Source organism: Corapipo altera, unplaced genomic scaffold (assembly GCF_003945725.1).
Source record: "Corapipo altera isolate COAL_440 unplaced genomic scaffold, ASM394572v1 2b, whole genome shotgun sequence".
Lineage (NCBI taxonomy): Eukaryota > Metazoa > Chordata > Aves > Passeriformes > Pipridae > Corapipo > Corapipo altera.
In genome coordinates, this window is record NW_020884874.1 from 36340653 (window position 1) to 36355782 (window position 15130).

A 15130-nucleotide genomic window follows, 5' to 3' on the forward strand; every position below is an offset into this window, starting at 1 on the left:
CTAAATATTAATAGCAAGTCTTTCAACTCCCTGTTACATTTTCATATCCATGAAATATTTGAAACCAATCACATTCCTTGTTATAAGTCTAGAAAAACGTATTTAGGTAGCGATTACTGTTCACGTCTCTTTAAATACTTATCATTAAAAAAAAAGACAATGTTTAATTTGTTTTAAAAAACAAAAGATAGTGAGGATACAAATACAACTCTAACCCTCACAGCAGCAACTCCTAAGCGGTCATGGAGAGCTGCCCAGCTGTAAAACACCTCTCTGCCTCCCAGCTTGCGGGCTGGCTGGGCAAGAGGGGAACCTTGCCCGCTCCCATCCCTGCTCCAGCGGGGCAGCAGTCTGTGTTCTCAGCAGGCACTTACATCCACTCACAGTATCAGGAACCACTTAGAGTCGTGCAGCCACAGGTTTCTGTACAGGTATCCGAGCATCTAACAAAAAAAAGGGTAAACACTTCTGATGAACCTGCTACAAACACCATGCCATTTAACTACTTGTTACTTCATTTCTCTTGGTCATTGGTTTGCACAGTATGCAAAATAAAGAAGGGAGATTCAAAGCTGCAGCCAATGACACCAGAGAAAGTATTGTAAAAAAAAAAATATTACTAGGATTTTTACACAGTTAAATCTATGGAATTACTAGGGAAAAAGCACTACACCGAATGTATGTGCATTGTCCAAAAGTAATTTATAACTTGATAAGCTCTCTTCAAATTAATTAGAGAACACTTACCAAACATGTCCAGGATTTTACTAACAGCCTCTTGATTTACATTGTAAGTGAATCCATTCGACCTATAGTTACAAGAAAAAAAAAGTTTTTTCAATTAATATTTCTTATTCCAGTAATTTCTACACAAATATGAATTAAACCTGAATTAAAACCTGACTTAAAACATTTTCACAATTACATAGTATTTATATATTAATATTAAATTTAAGGACATCAGACTTCTACTCAAGAAGAGTTATGCTTTCTTTATCCTTTCTCTTGTTCACAGTCCTCATGCCTCCCTCTTCCCTCAATTTTAACAGGGGACAACTGCAGGAAGAGAACAATTGTTTGTTTTCAATCTTGTATTTTTCAAGACTCCCTGAAACTGAACCAAATATTCATCTGGTGTCAAATTTTGTTGCACGCAATTTATTCCTTTTACTTGAAAGTGCAATTTAGCTGTACACATCTATCTAGCACAGTGCTGTGGCCGGGGACATAACAACTACAGTATTTTGTGCACTTTTCAAGAGCATTACAAACCTTAACCTATTCATTTCCTGAACAGAGGCATAAGGAAATAGCTCAGGGTCATCACCTGACAACTATGTTCTGTGAAACACTCAAGACACTGCAGGGACTTCCTTGATCATACTTTTAAATACAGTAAGAAGCACCACAACACAAATTAATTTGATAACACAATAATGTCTATCACCATACTTTTGTATAACAATGGTGGATTTTAATCTTAGGCCTAAAAAGTATGAACTGTTAAAAGACTTTAATGATTAAGCTTTCAGTTAAATTGCTTTGAGATGTCAGTGCTGAACTCCCCCAAAGCAGTAGTATTCCTGACTTTTGCTTACATTGCGTGACAAGGCTTATTGTAACACACAGAGTAACTCTCCTATTACAAATAAGCAGTTCTGTTCTTTCTGCTTATCAGAGCCTTGGGAGAAAATTTGAAAACCAAAAGGTAAAGGGACTCAGAAGCAGCCTACTAGTAAGTTAATGAATTTTGTTGCTAGGTCCTACAGAAGTCTTTTCACTATGAGGATGTGCCATTCCGCTTGTACAGAAAGGAACTACCAGGTCTTCACTATGATTCCAGAAATCCAGTCAACCACTATCTGACTGGTGCTCAGGCAGTTGGGGTTCTGCTGTTTTGTTTCATACTAAGAGCTCAGACATTAAGAATTGCCACTAAGACTACACACTGACTTCTACAGATCAAAAAGCCAACATTGCTTACATTTTCTTTTTCTTCACAGCACCTAGTTGCACAAGAGCTGCTAAGGCATTTTTCTGCATGTCAGAAGACAGGGCTTCGTAACACTGCGTAACCCCTAAGGAGAGAGCAGAAACACAATTAAAATTTTTATAATTTTCTATTAACAGGCTACTCTTGTAAAATCATATTGCATAACAGCTGTACACACCTTTCTCAAGAAGTTGAAAAACAAAGTTGCGGACTCCAGGTATAAACTGCTTCTCAGTGAAGGCTTCTTTCATTTCCTTTGAGAGGTATCTGAAAATTAACTAACATTTTAAAGAAAATTAAAATTCCTTTCTTTTTGATTGTCAGCCTGTTATGAATTACAAACAGACATGTCCTTGTGAGTATTACTATTCCACTTTGAAAAGTGTAGGAGAGGAACTCAAAAGGTCACTACATAGGGCATCTGAAAGTTTTACTACTGTTTTACAGGCATGAGAGTCCCAATATTAAAATAAGGTTCAGTATTTCTATAATAGTTACCTTAGACATTAATTTAACATTCCTGTTCTAACAATAAAAAACAGTTTAATTTTTTTAAAGCAATATGTGTTTCACAGATGGGAAAACTGGGCAAATCAGTACAGTTCGGCCCAAGTCATACATCAGATCATTAACAGATTCCACTATGTTAAACATCTACAGTCCCACTAATCCTGTGCTGACATACTTGAGATTTTAGCCTCCTGGATTTGTATACGTTGCTTACTACAGGAATGTAAGTGTTTAATCTCTTTAAAACCTTGGAAAACCAGAAGAATTTAAAGATATACAGATCTAATTAATGACTCCCATAAAAGTTATTAGATAGGAGATGTAAACTCATTTCCACACCTGGGAGGACAGCCCACATAAAATGAATTAAGCAAGAGCTCCTCGTAAAAAAGAACAATGAACCTGGTAGCAGCACACTCCCCATGAAGCCTAAAAACCTACAATGAGCCACCACACTACAAGATAGTTACTGCTTTAGTAACTGGAAAAGGCTGAGTCAATAGCTAAAATCAGGATCCCAGGGAGAGGGTGGTGTTTTACTGCTATTTCGTAACTCTTGCAATCGCCCACCATGAAAACAGTCACTATTTATGCTGCAGAAGTATCACAGCTCTCCTACTTTCCCTATAAAACACAGGAAAAAAAAAAAAAAGATAATTTTCTGAAGGACAACATACCTGGTAACCTTCCACAAAAGGTCTGAACATAGCTGACAAGAAAGACACCGTTGCACTTCCTTTGTCAGTAGGGTAGATCTCCTGTTGACTCGTTTGAATGGCATCACATTTTGTGAGCAGAAAACATCCTTCCTCAAAATCCTGGGCGAGAGATGCATAACTGACATTTTAACATTTACAGGAAGTCCATTTCCCACCAAATCAACAACAGAAACCACAACAGGGCACGGCTTTCATTTCTGAACTCAGTTCTCAAGAGACTTGAATCAATATTTTCCTATCTACCAGAAATAACCTTACAAAAAGGCAGTGGGAACATGTTTTTAAACACAGCAGTATCTCGATGCACAGCAGGCCTTAGCACAAAGAAAGTGGTTGTGGCTGCTATTGCAAAATCCTCCCTCAGGATTTTGTCAAAATAGGGTCAGGTTGTCTGATTTAATTTTTTTCTGTGGGTATTTCTTTTTCGTTTATCTATTATTAAAGTAAGGGTTTGCCTTTACCTCATGTCCACTGTTTGCAATAATGATAATACGGTTCACTGACATGCCCTCTACCAAAGAGAAAATAAAATGGCCAAAAAGTTTACAAATTACGGAAATGTCAATGACAATACCATTTTACTGCCAATATGGGCATAAGAGGGAGGGGACACACACAGATAACACAAGGGCATGGCACATAGACACAACAGACACATGAACAAATAGAGGAGTGGGTAAGAGATTGCTTAACATTACAGCAACTCTTTCATCTGACTCCAGTAAAGTCAGACACAGTCAGCCACCTTCCTGCTCTCTGCTATGTTCTGCCACTTCAAAAAAACTACAAAATAAAAAAAGCTACAAATAAAACTAAACATAACTGTGCCAATCAGCCTTTTAAAAAAGCCCAATTCTCTTTTATATAAAGATCTATGAGATTTTAATATAGCCACAAGCCTTGAATATTCTTAGAAAAACTATGCTTATCTCTTCTAATGCAGGAAAGATCACAACTATCACCATCAGATATTTGGCCTTAGCACTGACAAAAACCCCATGTAATCGGTTTAAAATCCAGACGAAAAATTCCACATGGACTTAACAATATATATTGGGTATGATGTTGAACCAGTTTTTTCACTGATAAGCCTGTTCTCACCTGCATTTCAAGCTGGCTGGACCAGAGCCAGCTCCAACTCCGCAGGTTTGTGTACAAACTAACAGAGCAAGTCCTGCAGAGAGCAAGTGCTGCCCGCAGTTTTCCCGCTTTGCCTGTGTCCAGCTGTGTTAGGGGTGCACACAGGCACACTGAGCCCTACAGTAAGGCAGTACACAGGAACAGTACTGCCTTTGAGTTGATGGTTGCATGGGGCAGGAGGTAGAATGAGGGGAAACTCTTTTCAAGAAAACAGGATGCAACTAAAGCTTCCGTAAGACTCTAAGAGGGACACTGCTATGCCATAGGAAAGTTCTCACTTAAAAGACTTCACAGGCTGCATCCCTCATTGTGCTCACAATGTACTACCTGACTCTCCACGAGATAAATGCCAGTAATAAAAAGCTAAAAGGGCTCAACTATAAACCACCAAAATATTGAAAAAAAAAAGTTTACTAATACACTGGAACATAGAAACCTTCAGAGTTCAAGGCCTAAGAGGAACACTAGCCATTGTATAGACACTACAGGAGCAGATACTGCCATGCTGTGCAGTCAAGGAGAGGTGGGTACAGAGGCATGCTCAAACAGCTGAGGCACTGGGTCTTATCAGGCCTCTGATAGTCCAGCCATCACGGACCACACACATGGAGCTATACAAAACAACTAATCACAGCAGCAGGAGAAGGGGTATAATCACCCAGAGGACAATAGGTACTTAAATTTAGAATTGCATACTCTATTTGTCAAAGATAACGGTATAAACCGATTGGTCATCAGTTGGTATAATACCTATAGTTTCACTTTCACAAAGAGCAGCAGTGCCCCTCTGCTACAGTCTGCAAGAGCTTTCAGAAAAAATTATCCTAGTGTAACCTCAACAAGAATTCTAGTTTTGTTTCTGTGCTGACAGAACATACCCACTCTGTGACAGAATTCAATTAAATCTACATTAGCACTTTTTTTCTTCACTACCCAAGGTCTCTTTCATAACTGCAGAGCAAGAGGACAGTATTTACACTTCATTTAAAAGACTGCTCTATATATATTTTTATACCTGTGCTGGAAAACTGGTAGCTTTATGCAAAAAAGCCAGACTTCTGCTATAGTTCATTTTAATAGTTCAGAATTGGGCAATTTCAGTGAAAAAAAGATTGCATATGCAACCTTGTGGATTCAGACTGCATTTTGCAACTAACCAAATGACCCTCTTTTAAATTCTCTCTTCCACTTACAGATCAAGGTGATATCACTGTAGGTGTTTATTTCAAAGCATTTGTTTGGCAGAGCTCTGAAATCAGATGCTATTTTAGTTGGCTGCGACTAAATCAGTATTTTTGTATAAAGAATGTTTTTACCTTCAATGAAATGCCAGGAAAGAAGATAAACTCATCAGAAAAAACATCTCTCAAGAAGCTGAAGCAGCTATAGACTTCCTCTGGAAAAAAAAATGTAAAGTACTGTTGTTTAAAAGCATAATTTAAAACATGCAAGTGAAAAGCCATTTATTCCTTATTTGAGAGAGTACCTACTTCAAATAAAGTATGGACTTGACATTAAAAGCATACATATATATATATACAGCAGAAACCACCACAAAAGAACAGCAAGGACTCAAAGAACTTGATTCAGCTGTTAACAAAAGGAAAGAGCAAGGAGTTGTAGCTTCTCAGAACATGCTTTAAATGCCACACAATCAGATGCTGCAAAAAAACTAAGGTATGAATTCTGTAAAGTTTCTTTAAGTACCAAGTATTGGAAAACAGTTAATTACTTCAGAAGCAATAGCAGGAAGAAAGATTGAGACCTGACTGCACTGTATAAATGCATGAGTTGCGTGCAATTTGGAACCCAGGAACTGAGATCAGCTCACCTTGCCCCTGCCCTCTCAGCACAATATACCTACTCCCAAAGGTGTCAAAAGGTAAACAAACAAAAAAAGACAAGCAAATTACCCGCATGCCCCCCCAGCACATCCACCTTAAGCCATGGGCCTTATCCCAAGTATAACGGTCTCAAATAGCTCCCTCTAGCAGTCACAGGAACCTCAAGCTCCTCTCACAACTGATGGCACAAGGAGCAAAGCCAGTAGATTCTCAAGAATCCAAATGTACCTTTTCTAAAGCTGGGTGTCATCTGCAAGGCAAGCGCCACCAGAGATGGACGTACAAACACGTTCAGCAGCTGGTTTCTGTATGTGGCACACATGAGGATGGCCAGGGCACGCTTGAAGACAATCTCCCCTATAGCTCCATCCTCCACTTCTTTGTCATTCAGGACCACGTGGCCATCGACAAGTTGAGCAATGTTGGAATGCAGGGTGAGGCCAGACAGGACTGCTTTTTTGGCACACAGGTTATCTAACAGGAAAACACAACACTCAGGAAGATGCAAAAGGGAGAATAACTCTACTGAAACAGCCTAAAATGCATCACTCTTTCATTAAGTTTTATCACTGAAGACCAATTATTACACCAAACATTCAGTTGGAGAGATGTTCCAAAATAATCCATACCAGGAACTGGTAGCCTAATAGTACGACACGGAGAGAACTAATTCCAGACATTTCGCTAATTAAAACACTTTAAATTCAAACACTTTAATTCCTTCCACTTGCTAACAATGACAAATGCTTCCTTTGTCTCAGGAACGAGTATTCTGAGCCTTCACATAAAAAGAGGAGAGATCGGTTTGATGGATACGTTCATCACTAAGGAAATGGAGACCATAATTCTGCTTAGGCATTTCTGACACTACAAGTTTTAAATCAGATGTACAGGTCCTTATAACCCTTTTCATCAACTCTCATACACAAGGAAGGCCTGACCCCAAATTAAATTTATGGAAATCCTAATATAAGTATTGTAACGTAACATACCTGCTCAATGAGAAAATGGACTGTACTTAAACTCAAACCTCTTCCTGTTATGTAAGATAATCCTTTCAAAATGCCTAAAGTAAGGAAGTGTGTGAGTTGCAGCTTTTTTTAAAATAAGAATTCTTCCAAGGCAGGCATGAGTATCATAAACCTGTGAGCTTTGGTAAAGTTTTTTTGTCAGTGTGACACACCACAAACTTTATTCAGATAAAGAGCGGTATCTCTGCTCTTGAAAATATACTCACCCTTTTAGAATACCTTAGACTTTAAACACTACCAAAAGATTCCCTGCATCAAAATTGGAATCAATTTTGCATTCAAGGAAAGAAGCAATAAATACTTTTTACTGAATATTTTAATACATTTTGCATGTTCACAGCACCACAACCATATCACATCAATATAGCCTCCAACAGAAAAAAATGCCTATTCTTTTCCTTTAATACAGATTTCATACAGAGTCTCCTTGCATCTTATTTACTCCTTCAGCCTACTTTATTTCAGTTTTGCTAAAGCTCCCAAGTTTCTCAATGCAATAGGAAGCATCACAAAGGAAGAAACAACTACGGAGACAGAAGAATGGACAGGGTACACATAATTGCTGACACCACCAAATCAGCCTTTAAAATGTATTTATTCTTTCAAATTATTGACAATCCAAACCAAAACAACAAACCTTGTTTCTATGCAACTGATGCCTTGAGCACAGCCAGCACACTCTAACAATTCCCCAACTATATCACAACCCTACTGAAGCAAATGCTTATTCACTGTTGCTAGGAAAATAAACAAAATAAATAAGCTAACCTGAATGTAGTATGTTGTTCAGTTTACTGTGCAGTAAGATTCTAAAAGTTGTTCAAATACTGTCATGAAATTCTTGATTTTACCAGTCTGGCAGAAGCAGAACTTGTCTGCTTCCCCTGCAGTGTGGATCCCTGAAAGAAGTGGTTTTTTTCCAGAAATGACAGAGTTCTGCTATACCAGTAGCCAGCTCCTATTTCTTTACTGCAGTAGTGAAAGGGATCCTTGTTTATATACAGGACTACAAAAGCAAAGATCCATGGTTTAAGTCTACCTACAGTGAAAAGGTAAATGGTGCATTACACAATATTTTTCTTTGCTAGCTTTAATACTTACATCCTAAGGCTCTAGAATTAATTAGCTGTACCACCCTGGCTCACAGAGGGAAGTTTAAAACAGAAAATCTGAAAGGACAATCAATCTTTCAGCAGCCTGCATATATATATTAAAAAAAAGAGTGTGTGTGTATAAGTATATAAATAAAACCACAAAAGAAGCCTTCTCTCCAAAAGTCATCACTGTTTCTGGAAATAAAGTGAAATTTAAAAATTAACAGACAACTGAAGAGTTTTGATTTTTTTCTCCCCCATTTGTTTCCGCTAGTTCTTTGCCACAGTAACAACTTACATTACAGTCAATATCAAGCAGTAAATGTAGCATTACACCAACTTAACTGCTGCAGATCAGAAAATTGCCTGTGACTTCCATAGGGTTCAGAAAGACAGACACTAGACTAATGTCAGTATTCTATACAAGTACCTTACCATCTCCCCCTCATTTAGGATATAATAGTAAAATATCTGTTCTCCTTCCACCTAAGAATTTTTCAAAGTCGTATCTTCTAAAGGTTAAGTCAAAACCTGTCAGGTTTTAGCATAATTTTTAGCATACCCTAAAATCCATTTACAAAACATTCTATAAAGCTATCACCATACACTGCTTCCACAGAAATCTAATTTATTCTTCATAAGCAACAAGAGGAACAGAAAACACTTTTTGTGCATACCAGGCCATTCAATGAATCCTCCAAAAGTCCGTGTTAAGCCTTTAAGCCACAGGGTCTTTTCTAATAGAAGTTCAAATTCCATGGCTGGCAAATTTTGGAGCAGGAGAGCAGCAACTAGCACCCACGGGCTCAAAACCATGTTTTCTATTTGCAGGAGCTCCATTTTATAAGCTACATCACTGACAAATTCTTGGATATCCTCCGATGGCTTTTGGGGAAGATGCCTGAAAAGAACAATGCAGTTCAAAGTAAAGAGCTCCAAAAACTGGAATATAAATCACACCCCCCTTCATTTCTTCCATATTGCTCCTAGACTCATAACTACTTTACAGCACCTAACATCTAGAGGGTGATTCTATCTCTGTGCTATGTAGAACAGAAGTATAGAGCGAAACATCAGTAGCTTCATGACAGTACTTGAAGCACAGAACTCTGTATTGATGCTGTACATTTGGTATCTTCAAATAAAATTCAAAAGCATTATGTTTTACATAACAAATTGCAAAAGCCACCCAATTCAGTCAGAGCCACAGCTCCCTGAAACATGGTCACTTAACAGTTTGCAGGAATAAAGCAGGAAGGGAGGGAAAGGTGGAAATTTTAAAGTGGGAAAAGCACTGAATTCTCAGAACATAGAGCTTTGCCTGGCTCACGCATCATCATTAAATGTTAAAGTGGCATCTTCTCAACACAGGGCAAAGCCACGGAAGTAACAACCCATTTCAGAAACACCCATTCACAAGCATGATAAGCCTCTGCTAAGGCAAAACAGGTTCAGCGGTCTCAATAGTCAGACAGAGGGAGGCAAGAGAAGTTGAAAACAAAGTACAAGAGAACATCTTCATTATTTACATAGGTGAGGACTAAACAAGTGTTTTCCCTGTGCATACACCACGGAAAGATGCGGTACCTGGGAACCAAATTGTATGGGCACCGATTGATTCTCCCAGATGCCAAGGTTCTAAGGGACACTGGCTGGCCAACGTAGATATGTATGGTACCAAAATTGTCAGTGAGGATTCTTCTGGCTTTTAACAACCCCTATGAAAATGAGAAGAGCAAAACTCAAATTTTGGTGCTACAGGGTGTGTATACATCCACTTATGTCCTATTCTTAAGGAATTTACATACAGATGTAGATTCTTTGGGCTTTGGGACTCCTAGGAGTTCATATGCATACAGAGATTCTTCTAATATCCTCTCATAACTGATGCTGATGGGAACAAGGTATGTGTCGAAGACTTCACGTTTAAAAAAGGGTTCCATCACAATGCTGAGAAGACCTGCAAATTGGAAAAAAAAGCAAGTGAATCACCTGTCCTTTTCAAAGAGGGAAAAGAACTGCAATTTAACTTTGAAAAGGGTATCTCTGCATTTTAGAAACTGCTAACAGGTGTGCACTGTGCCTGTTCTCTCTTCAAGCAAGCACAAGCACAAGATATTGCCCAAGCTTTAAAACAGAAGGTAAATTGGAGCAACGCTTTTAGAACTATTTGTGCTCTTTTCAGCAGACTGCTCTGTGGTCACACACTATCTTCCTTTTAAAGATTCCCCATTACTTTTACAGTTAGATTACAATATTTCTCTGCTGGTCAGGAGATGCCTATTTTCTAGGAAGAAAAGGGTAAAGAGTAATTGAATTAAGTACACAATGGATAAAAGGGAGCAAAAGCAGTGGAGTGCAAGTGACATGTATTACTGCTCTTTGTATGGCCTTGGAACTCCAACCATAATATTTTCCAGTACTCTGACAGATTTCCCCAGTTTCCCATATTTTAACATCCTTTTCTATCTGAAGATCTTACAAAGTACATAGCCAGTAATTAAAACACTAATAATAATAAAAAGTTCCACATTTTCAATAAACTTACCAAATTTTGGAGTCAGAGTCTTGGCAGTGCGGCTTCTAGTCCCTTCAAGAAAAAATTCAATTGGGGCATAGCCACTCTTCAAAAGTAAAACAAACAAACAAGCTAGTCAGAAAAAACATTTATTCTTTATTGTCCACAAATAGTTTTAAGTATTTCAAGTGTAAGTATGTTATTTTTTTTTTAATGGAAGATATGCATGTCTAACTTCATTCATCTCTATGCCTATATTCATTCATTGTATTTGCCACACCATATAGTTAAATTAATGAAAATATTGTATCTGTCATGAGATATGGGCACACAATCCAAAGCAACTGATAAGCAGTAATTTGTTTATCACTTACTGCTGAACTGTAATAACAGAATAATTGTCTTCACCTACAGCAACTCTGACGTAATCAGATCACCATGAAGATTTTCAATCACATACCCATAACAGCATCCTGCATATTTCACATGAATCATTCCAACAGTCTTTCTTAAGCATACATTTTGAGAGTTTAGTAATTTATTTACCCGCAACATTGTTTTTACATATTCAGCAAACACTGCCCAGTAGAGTCTGTTCCCACCAAAGGAACGTCGCATAAAAAAGGCACCTGCCCTTCGTAGCAGCTCACCAACTATTTTCATTCCTAAGAAATCTGAAAAACAAACAGAAAACAAAACCACACATACAAAATTTATTGATTAATATCAGCCAGAAGAATCAACCATGTTCTCTAATACCCCAATTACCAGAATACAGAAAATCTCTTACAAGGACTCCATTGCTGCCAATATGCTTATTTGCCTTCAGATTGCCTAGCACGACTTATGTAGACATGAATGGCATATTATAATATGCTTTCAATTTTTTGTGGTAAGCTGCATTCACTTAGAGCAATTTATTTTCATAATTTAGATGGCCAGAGTTCAACCATAATAAAGACTAAATTTTTGAAGTACATTGTCTCACTCATTTGTAGAAAAAAACAGTTACTATTGAATGTATCCTAGAAGACACAGAAATTACCTGACTAGTTAGACTACATTAGATCATTTATGATCCTGAATCATCACTTTGAGGGACGTACATCAAACCAGCTAAAATTTTTTGTAAGTTTTTTAGTTTTAAGAACGATGGTCAATGCTTAACTTGTCAAAACCAGGAAACACTTAACTTTAAAAAATTTCTTAAGGAAGCATTTAACACAAGTCTAAACAGCAGCTGGCCATGTGCCACTTCAACTTCCTTGCCACTTCAATCCATGAAATACTTGAGAACAGTTATTCACTAAGATAAATTCACATTTCTAGCTGCATTGCTGACAATTACTGCCTTGAAGACATCATAGATGCCAGAAACATGATCCTAGCACGTTAGATTCCTGCTAATGTACTGCATGAGGATTTACCAATGTTACTGACAACTGTTTACCTTCTCTTAGCTAACCCCCACAGATCTATCTATATGCTGCTTGAGGCCAAGTGATAATTAACAAAGGCATTTACCACCTATATCAGGAGAGTGTCTTTCCACTCAGCACAAGTTTCACTTTGAGAGTGAGTTTGTAAACTACATCTTGTGAACCTCTAACACGATATGCAGTAAATACAACTACAACCACAGAGAACTGTGTTTGCTCCAGAGGAATTTAAAATAATACACACATGCAACATCAAGCTGCAAGCCCCTAATTCTTTAGGAGAACTTTGACCCTGAAGTACCCAAAACACTTAAAAAAATGTTAATCATTAAAAAATCCCTGTAAGCTAAACTAATACTATCATAAGATACCATTTTGAGGTCCAAAACTCAAAAAGACTCTAATCCAAGTGAGCAAAGGATTACACCAATACCTATGACAGCATGTGAGCAGATTTTTAACATAATAACGTAACACCTTGATCAAGGCAGCTATGAGACACTGACTTTGAATTCACCAGAATCTAACCTGCATCACCTAGATGCAAACTCAAAGAACAGGGGAATCTCATCTTCCATAGCAAGCACATTCTGCTGGTTTTCTACTGGTCTTTCCAACCTATTGACTGGAAAAGTAGACTACAGTAAAGCAGTAGGTTCCCAGATCTTTGCTAGCTTACCTGTACATATTACAGTGCTGCACCAGACCTTGAGGTGGTTTTCTGCCTGCTTAGAAGACCTGGTTGATACCCGAGACTTCCAAGATCAGACTTCCCAGTTAAGTGCTTACAGAGTCCAGGTTTTCAAAACACATATTAACTCAGAACACATTTACTGTTCAAGTCTTCAAGAATTGTTTCCCACAAATATACTGGATTTGTCTGCTTTAGAACTAAGTATGTCCAAAATCCTGACCTCTGACATGAAATTTTGCTTCCCAGCCAGCTCTGCTCTCAGCATTTTACATAACAGAGTTCTGCCAATGCTTCAAGGGAATCAGGCACAGTGGTAACAAGCACAAGGTGGCTGGCACTTCGTATCTGGCTACTATGATTGCACTTAAAACTGTATAATGTATCACCAGAAGTTCTGCATCCACAGTAGCTCTTGGGCAAGTTTTTGCCTGTTCCCAGGCCATAAAAGCAATAGAGAAGTTGTCTTTGCAACTCTTATATTTGCCCCAGCCTTGGGTCTACAGATGGGGTACTCCTGGGTGAACTTGCTAAGAAAAAAAACCTCAGCACCAGTGAGAAGCTTTCAGACATTGTAAGCCTCTCACCCAAGGAGGCTTTAACAAGACATATTTGGAACAGATGTTAAACACAAATACTTGTGCAGCTACCATGCCCCTTGCTATCGATTCTCCGAATCCTGAAAACATTGTTAAAAGAACATACTTGCCTATTCCTGCAGCAATGACAGGCAAAGCCAAGTCATACGTATATAGCAAATAAGACAGCATCAAAAAGTCTACATAGCTTCGGTGACTGGGCAGTAGTACAACTGGATGCTCCTGAATGGCGTGTTGCAACTAAAAAAGAACAGTGCAAACAATATTGTTCCAGTATTTACCGACTGACTGTTGAAATTTGCAAATGTAAACTTTCACTGGGCTTAAAACAAACAGAAACTGATTTGTTTGGGTGGTTTCTCTGTCCACAAACTCTACACCTTTTTCAGCACGGAATCCATAGGAAATTTGGAGCAATTGTTTCCAGACTAGCAACCTGTGGTTCACAGGTATCAGAGAACTCAAAAACTAGGGCCACCTCATTATGTGATAGTCTAATTAAAATCCCTCTTAATGGGGATGAAAAACCAAATAGGGGCTATCAGGACTGGCATTGCTGACTTCCAGGGAATATAGTACACCCTCCAAAACAGCAGCATCCTGAAATGAAACAGGGGGACAATGGCTCCCAGGAAACTGAAGCAAACCTAAAGCATCTTCTGCCTCAGAGGTGCTGTGTTTCACTACCACTAGTCGTATGAAGGTTTTGCAGAACAGCCAGTCCACTCAGACATGTAACATTGTTTTCACCCCCAATTCAGCTAAAAGTGTTATTATTTTATAGTATGATATAGAAAAGACTCTTTCAGTGGCTGATCTAACAGAATCATGGGGACATGGTATTCCTTACCATAGAAAGCATTTGGAAAATGTACAAAAAGTCCTAATGGCTGTTTGCCTCTAAAACACTTATATATCATGTCTCTTTCCTCCCACATTTGTTAAGAAATACCAAAGGGTATTTTTCATATTTTTTACTTAAAGATTAGAATTCTTGTCTAAGTGACTGGTATGAAAATATTATAACTTTTTCTCCCCCACCGGTACTCACTCTCTGCATTCCTTCTTCATTCACACAAACTCTCTGGAAAAGCTGTTTAAATATTTTGCTCAGAGTAAAGGCAAAAAATCTGACAGCTCCTAACTGCATACGGTGGCCCATCTCATCCAGGATTTCCGTGGCTTCTTCTTGAATAATATCAGGTGATTCTCCCATCTCTTTGGCTAACTAAAGAGAAACAAAATAGCAGTGAGAAGTTGTTCCCTTCCCCTTGTGCATGCACACCATTCTAATGTGCCACAACTACTATGGCAGAACTACTGCAATAGTCCACAAGACTTTATTTTATGTGATAGGCGTTTATCTAATCATACAGAATCTGTTTGATGTCTGTCAACACGAGAAAGCCAAGTGAAAGCTGTCCAAAAATCAAGAATGGGCTTAGATGTCAATGGCAGGGGGAAGGGTGTGCAATGATTTCCCCCCCACACCAAACACACCATCTCAATGTTTTAACTTGTAGCATGTTCAGAGGAGATTTAAGTTCAAAGA

At 38.2% G+C, this 15130-nt stretch overlaps 1 protein-coding gene across 2 annotated transcripts in view; it reads right to left on the reverse strand.

Moving 5' to 3' along the window:
- Positions 1 to 15130, reverse strand: part of GNPAT (glyceronephosphate O-acyltransferase) — a 21099-nt gene continuing 5969 nt past the window's right edge. For both annotated transcript variants that reach the window (XM_027670015.1, XM_027670022.1), the window contains exons 3-16: positions 14630 to 14806; positions 13689 to 13818; positions 11396 to 11523; positions 10880 to 10955; positions 10140 to 10291; positions 9919 to 10049; positions 9009 to 9232; positions 6435 to 6680; positions 5679 to 5758; positions 3181 to 3321; positions 2172 to 2271; positions 1985 to 2078; positions 748 to 809; positions 1 to 443 (exon numbers count right to left, since the gene is read on the reverse strand). In XM_027670015.1, coding sequence (XP_027525816.1) covers positions 400 to 443; positions 748 to 809; positions 1985 to 2078; positions 2172 to 2271; positions 3181 to 3321; positions 5679 to 5758; positions 6435 to 6680; positions 9009 to 9232; positions 9919 to 10049; positions 10140 to 10291; positions 10880 to 10955; positions 11396 to 11523; positions 13689 to 13818; positions 14630 to 14806 — 1785 coding nt within the window. In that variant the 3' untranslated portion in view covers positions 1 to 399. The remainder of the gene's footprint in view (positions 444 to 747; positions 810 to 1984; positions 2079 to 2171; positions 2272 to 3180; positions 3322 to 5678; positions 5759 to 6434; positions 6681 to 9008; positions 9233 to 9918; positions 10050 to 10139; positions 10292 to 10879; positions 10956 to 11395; positions 11524 to 13688; positions 13819 to 14629; positions 14807 to 15130) is intronic.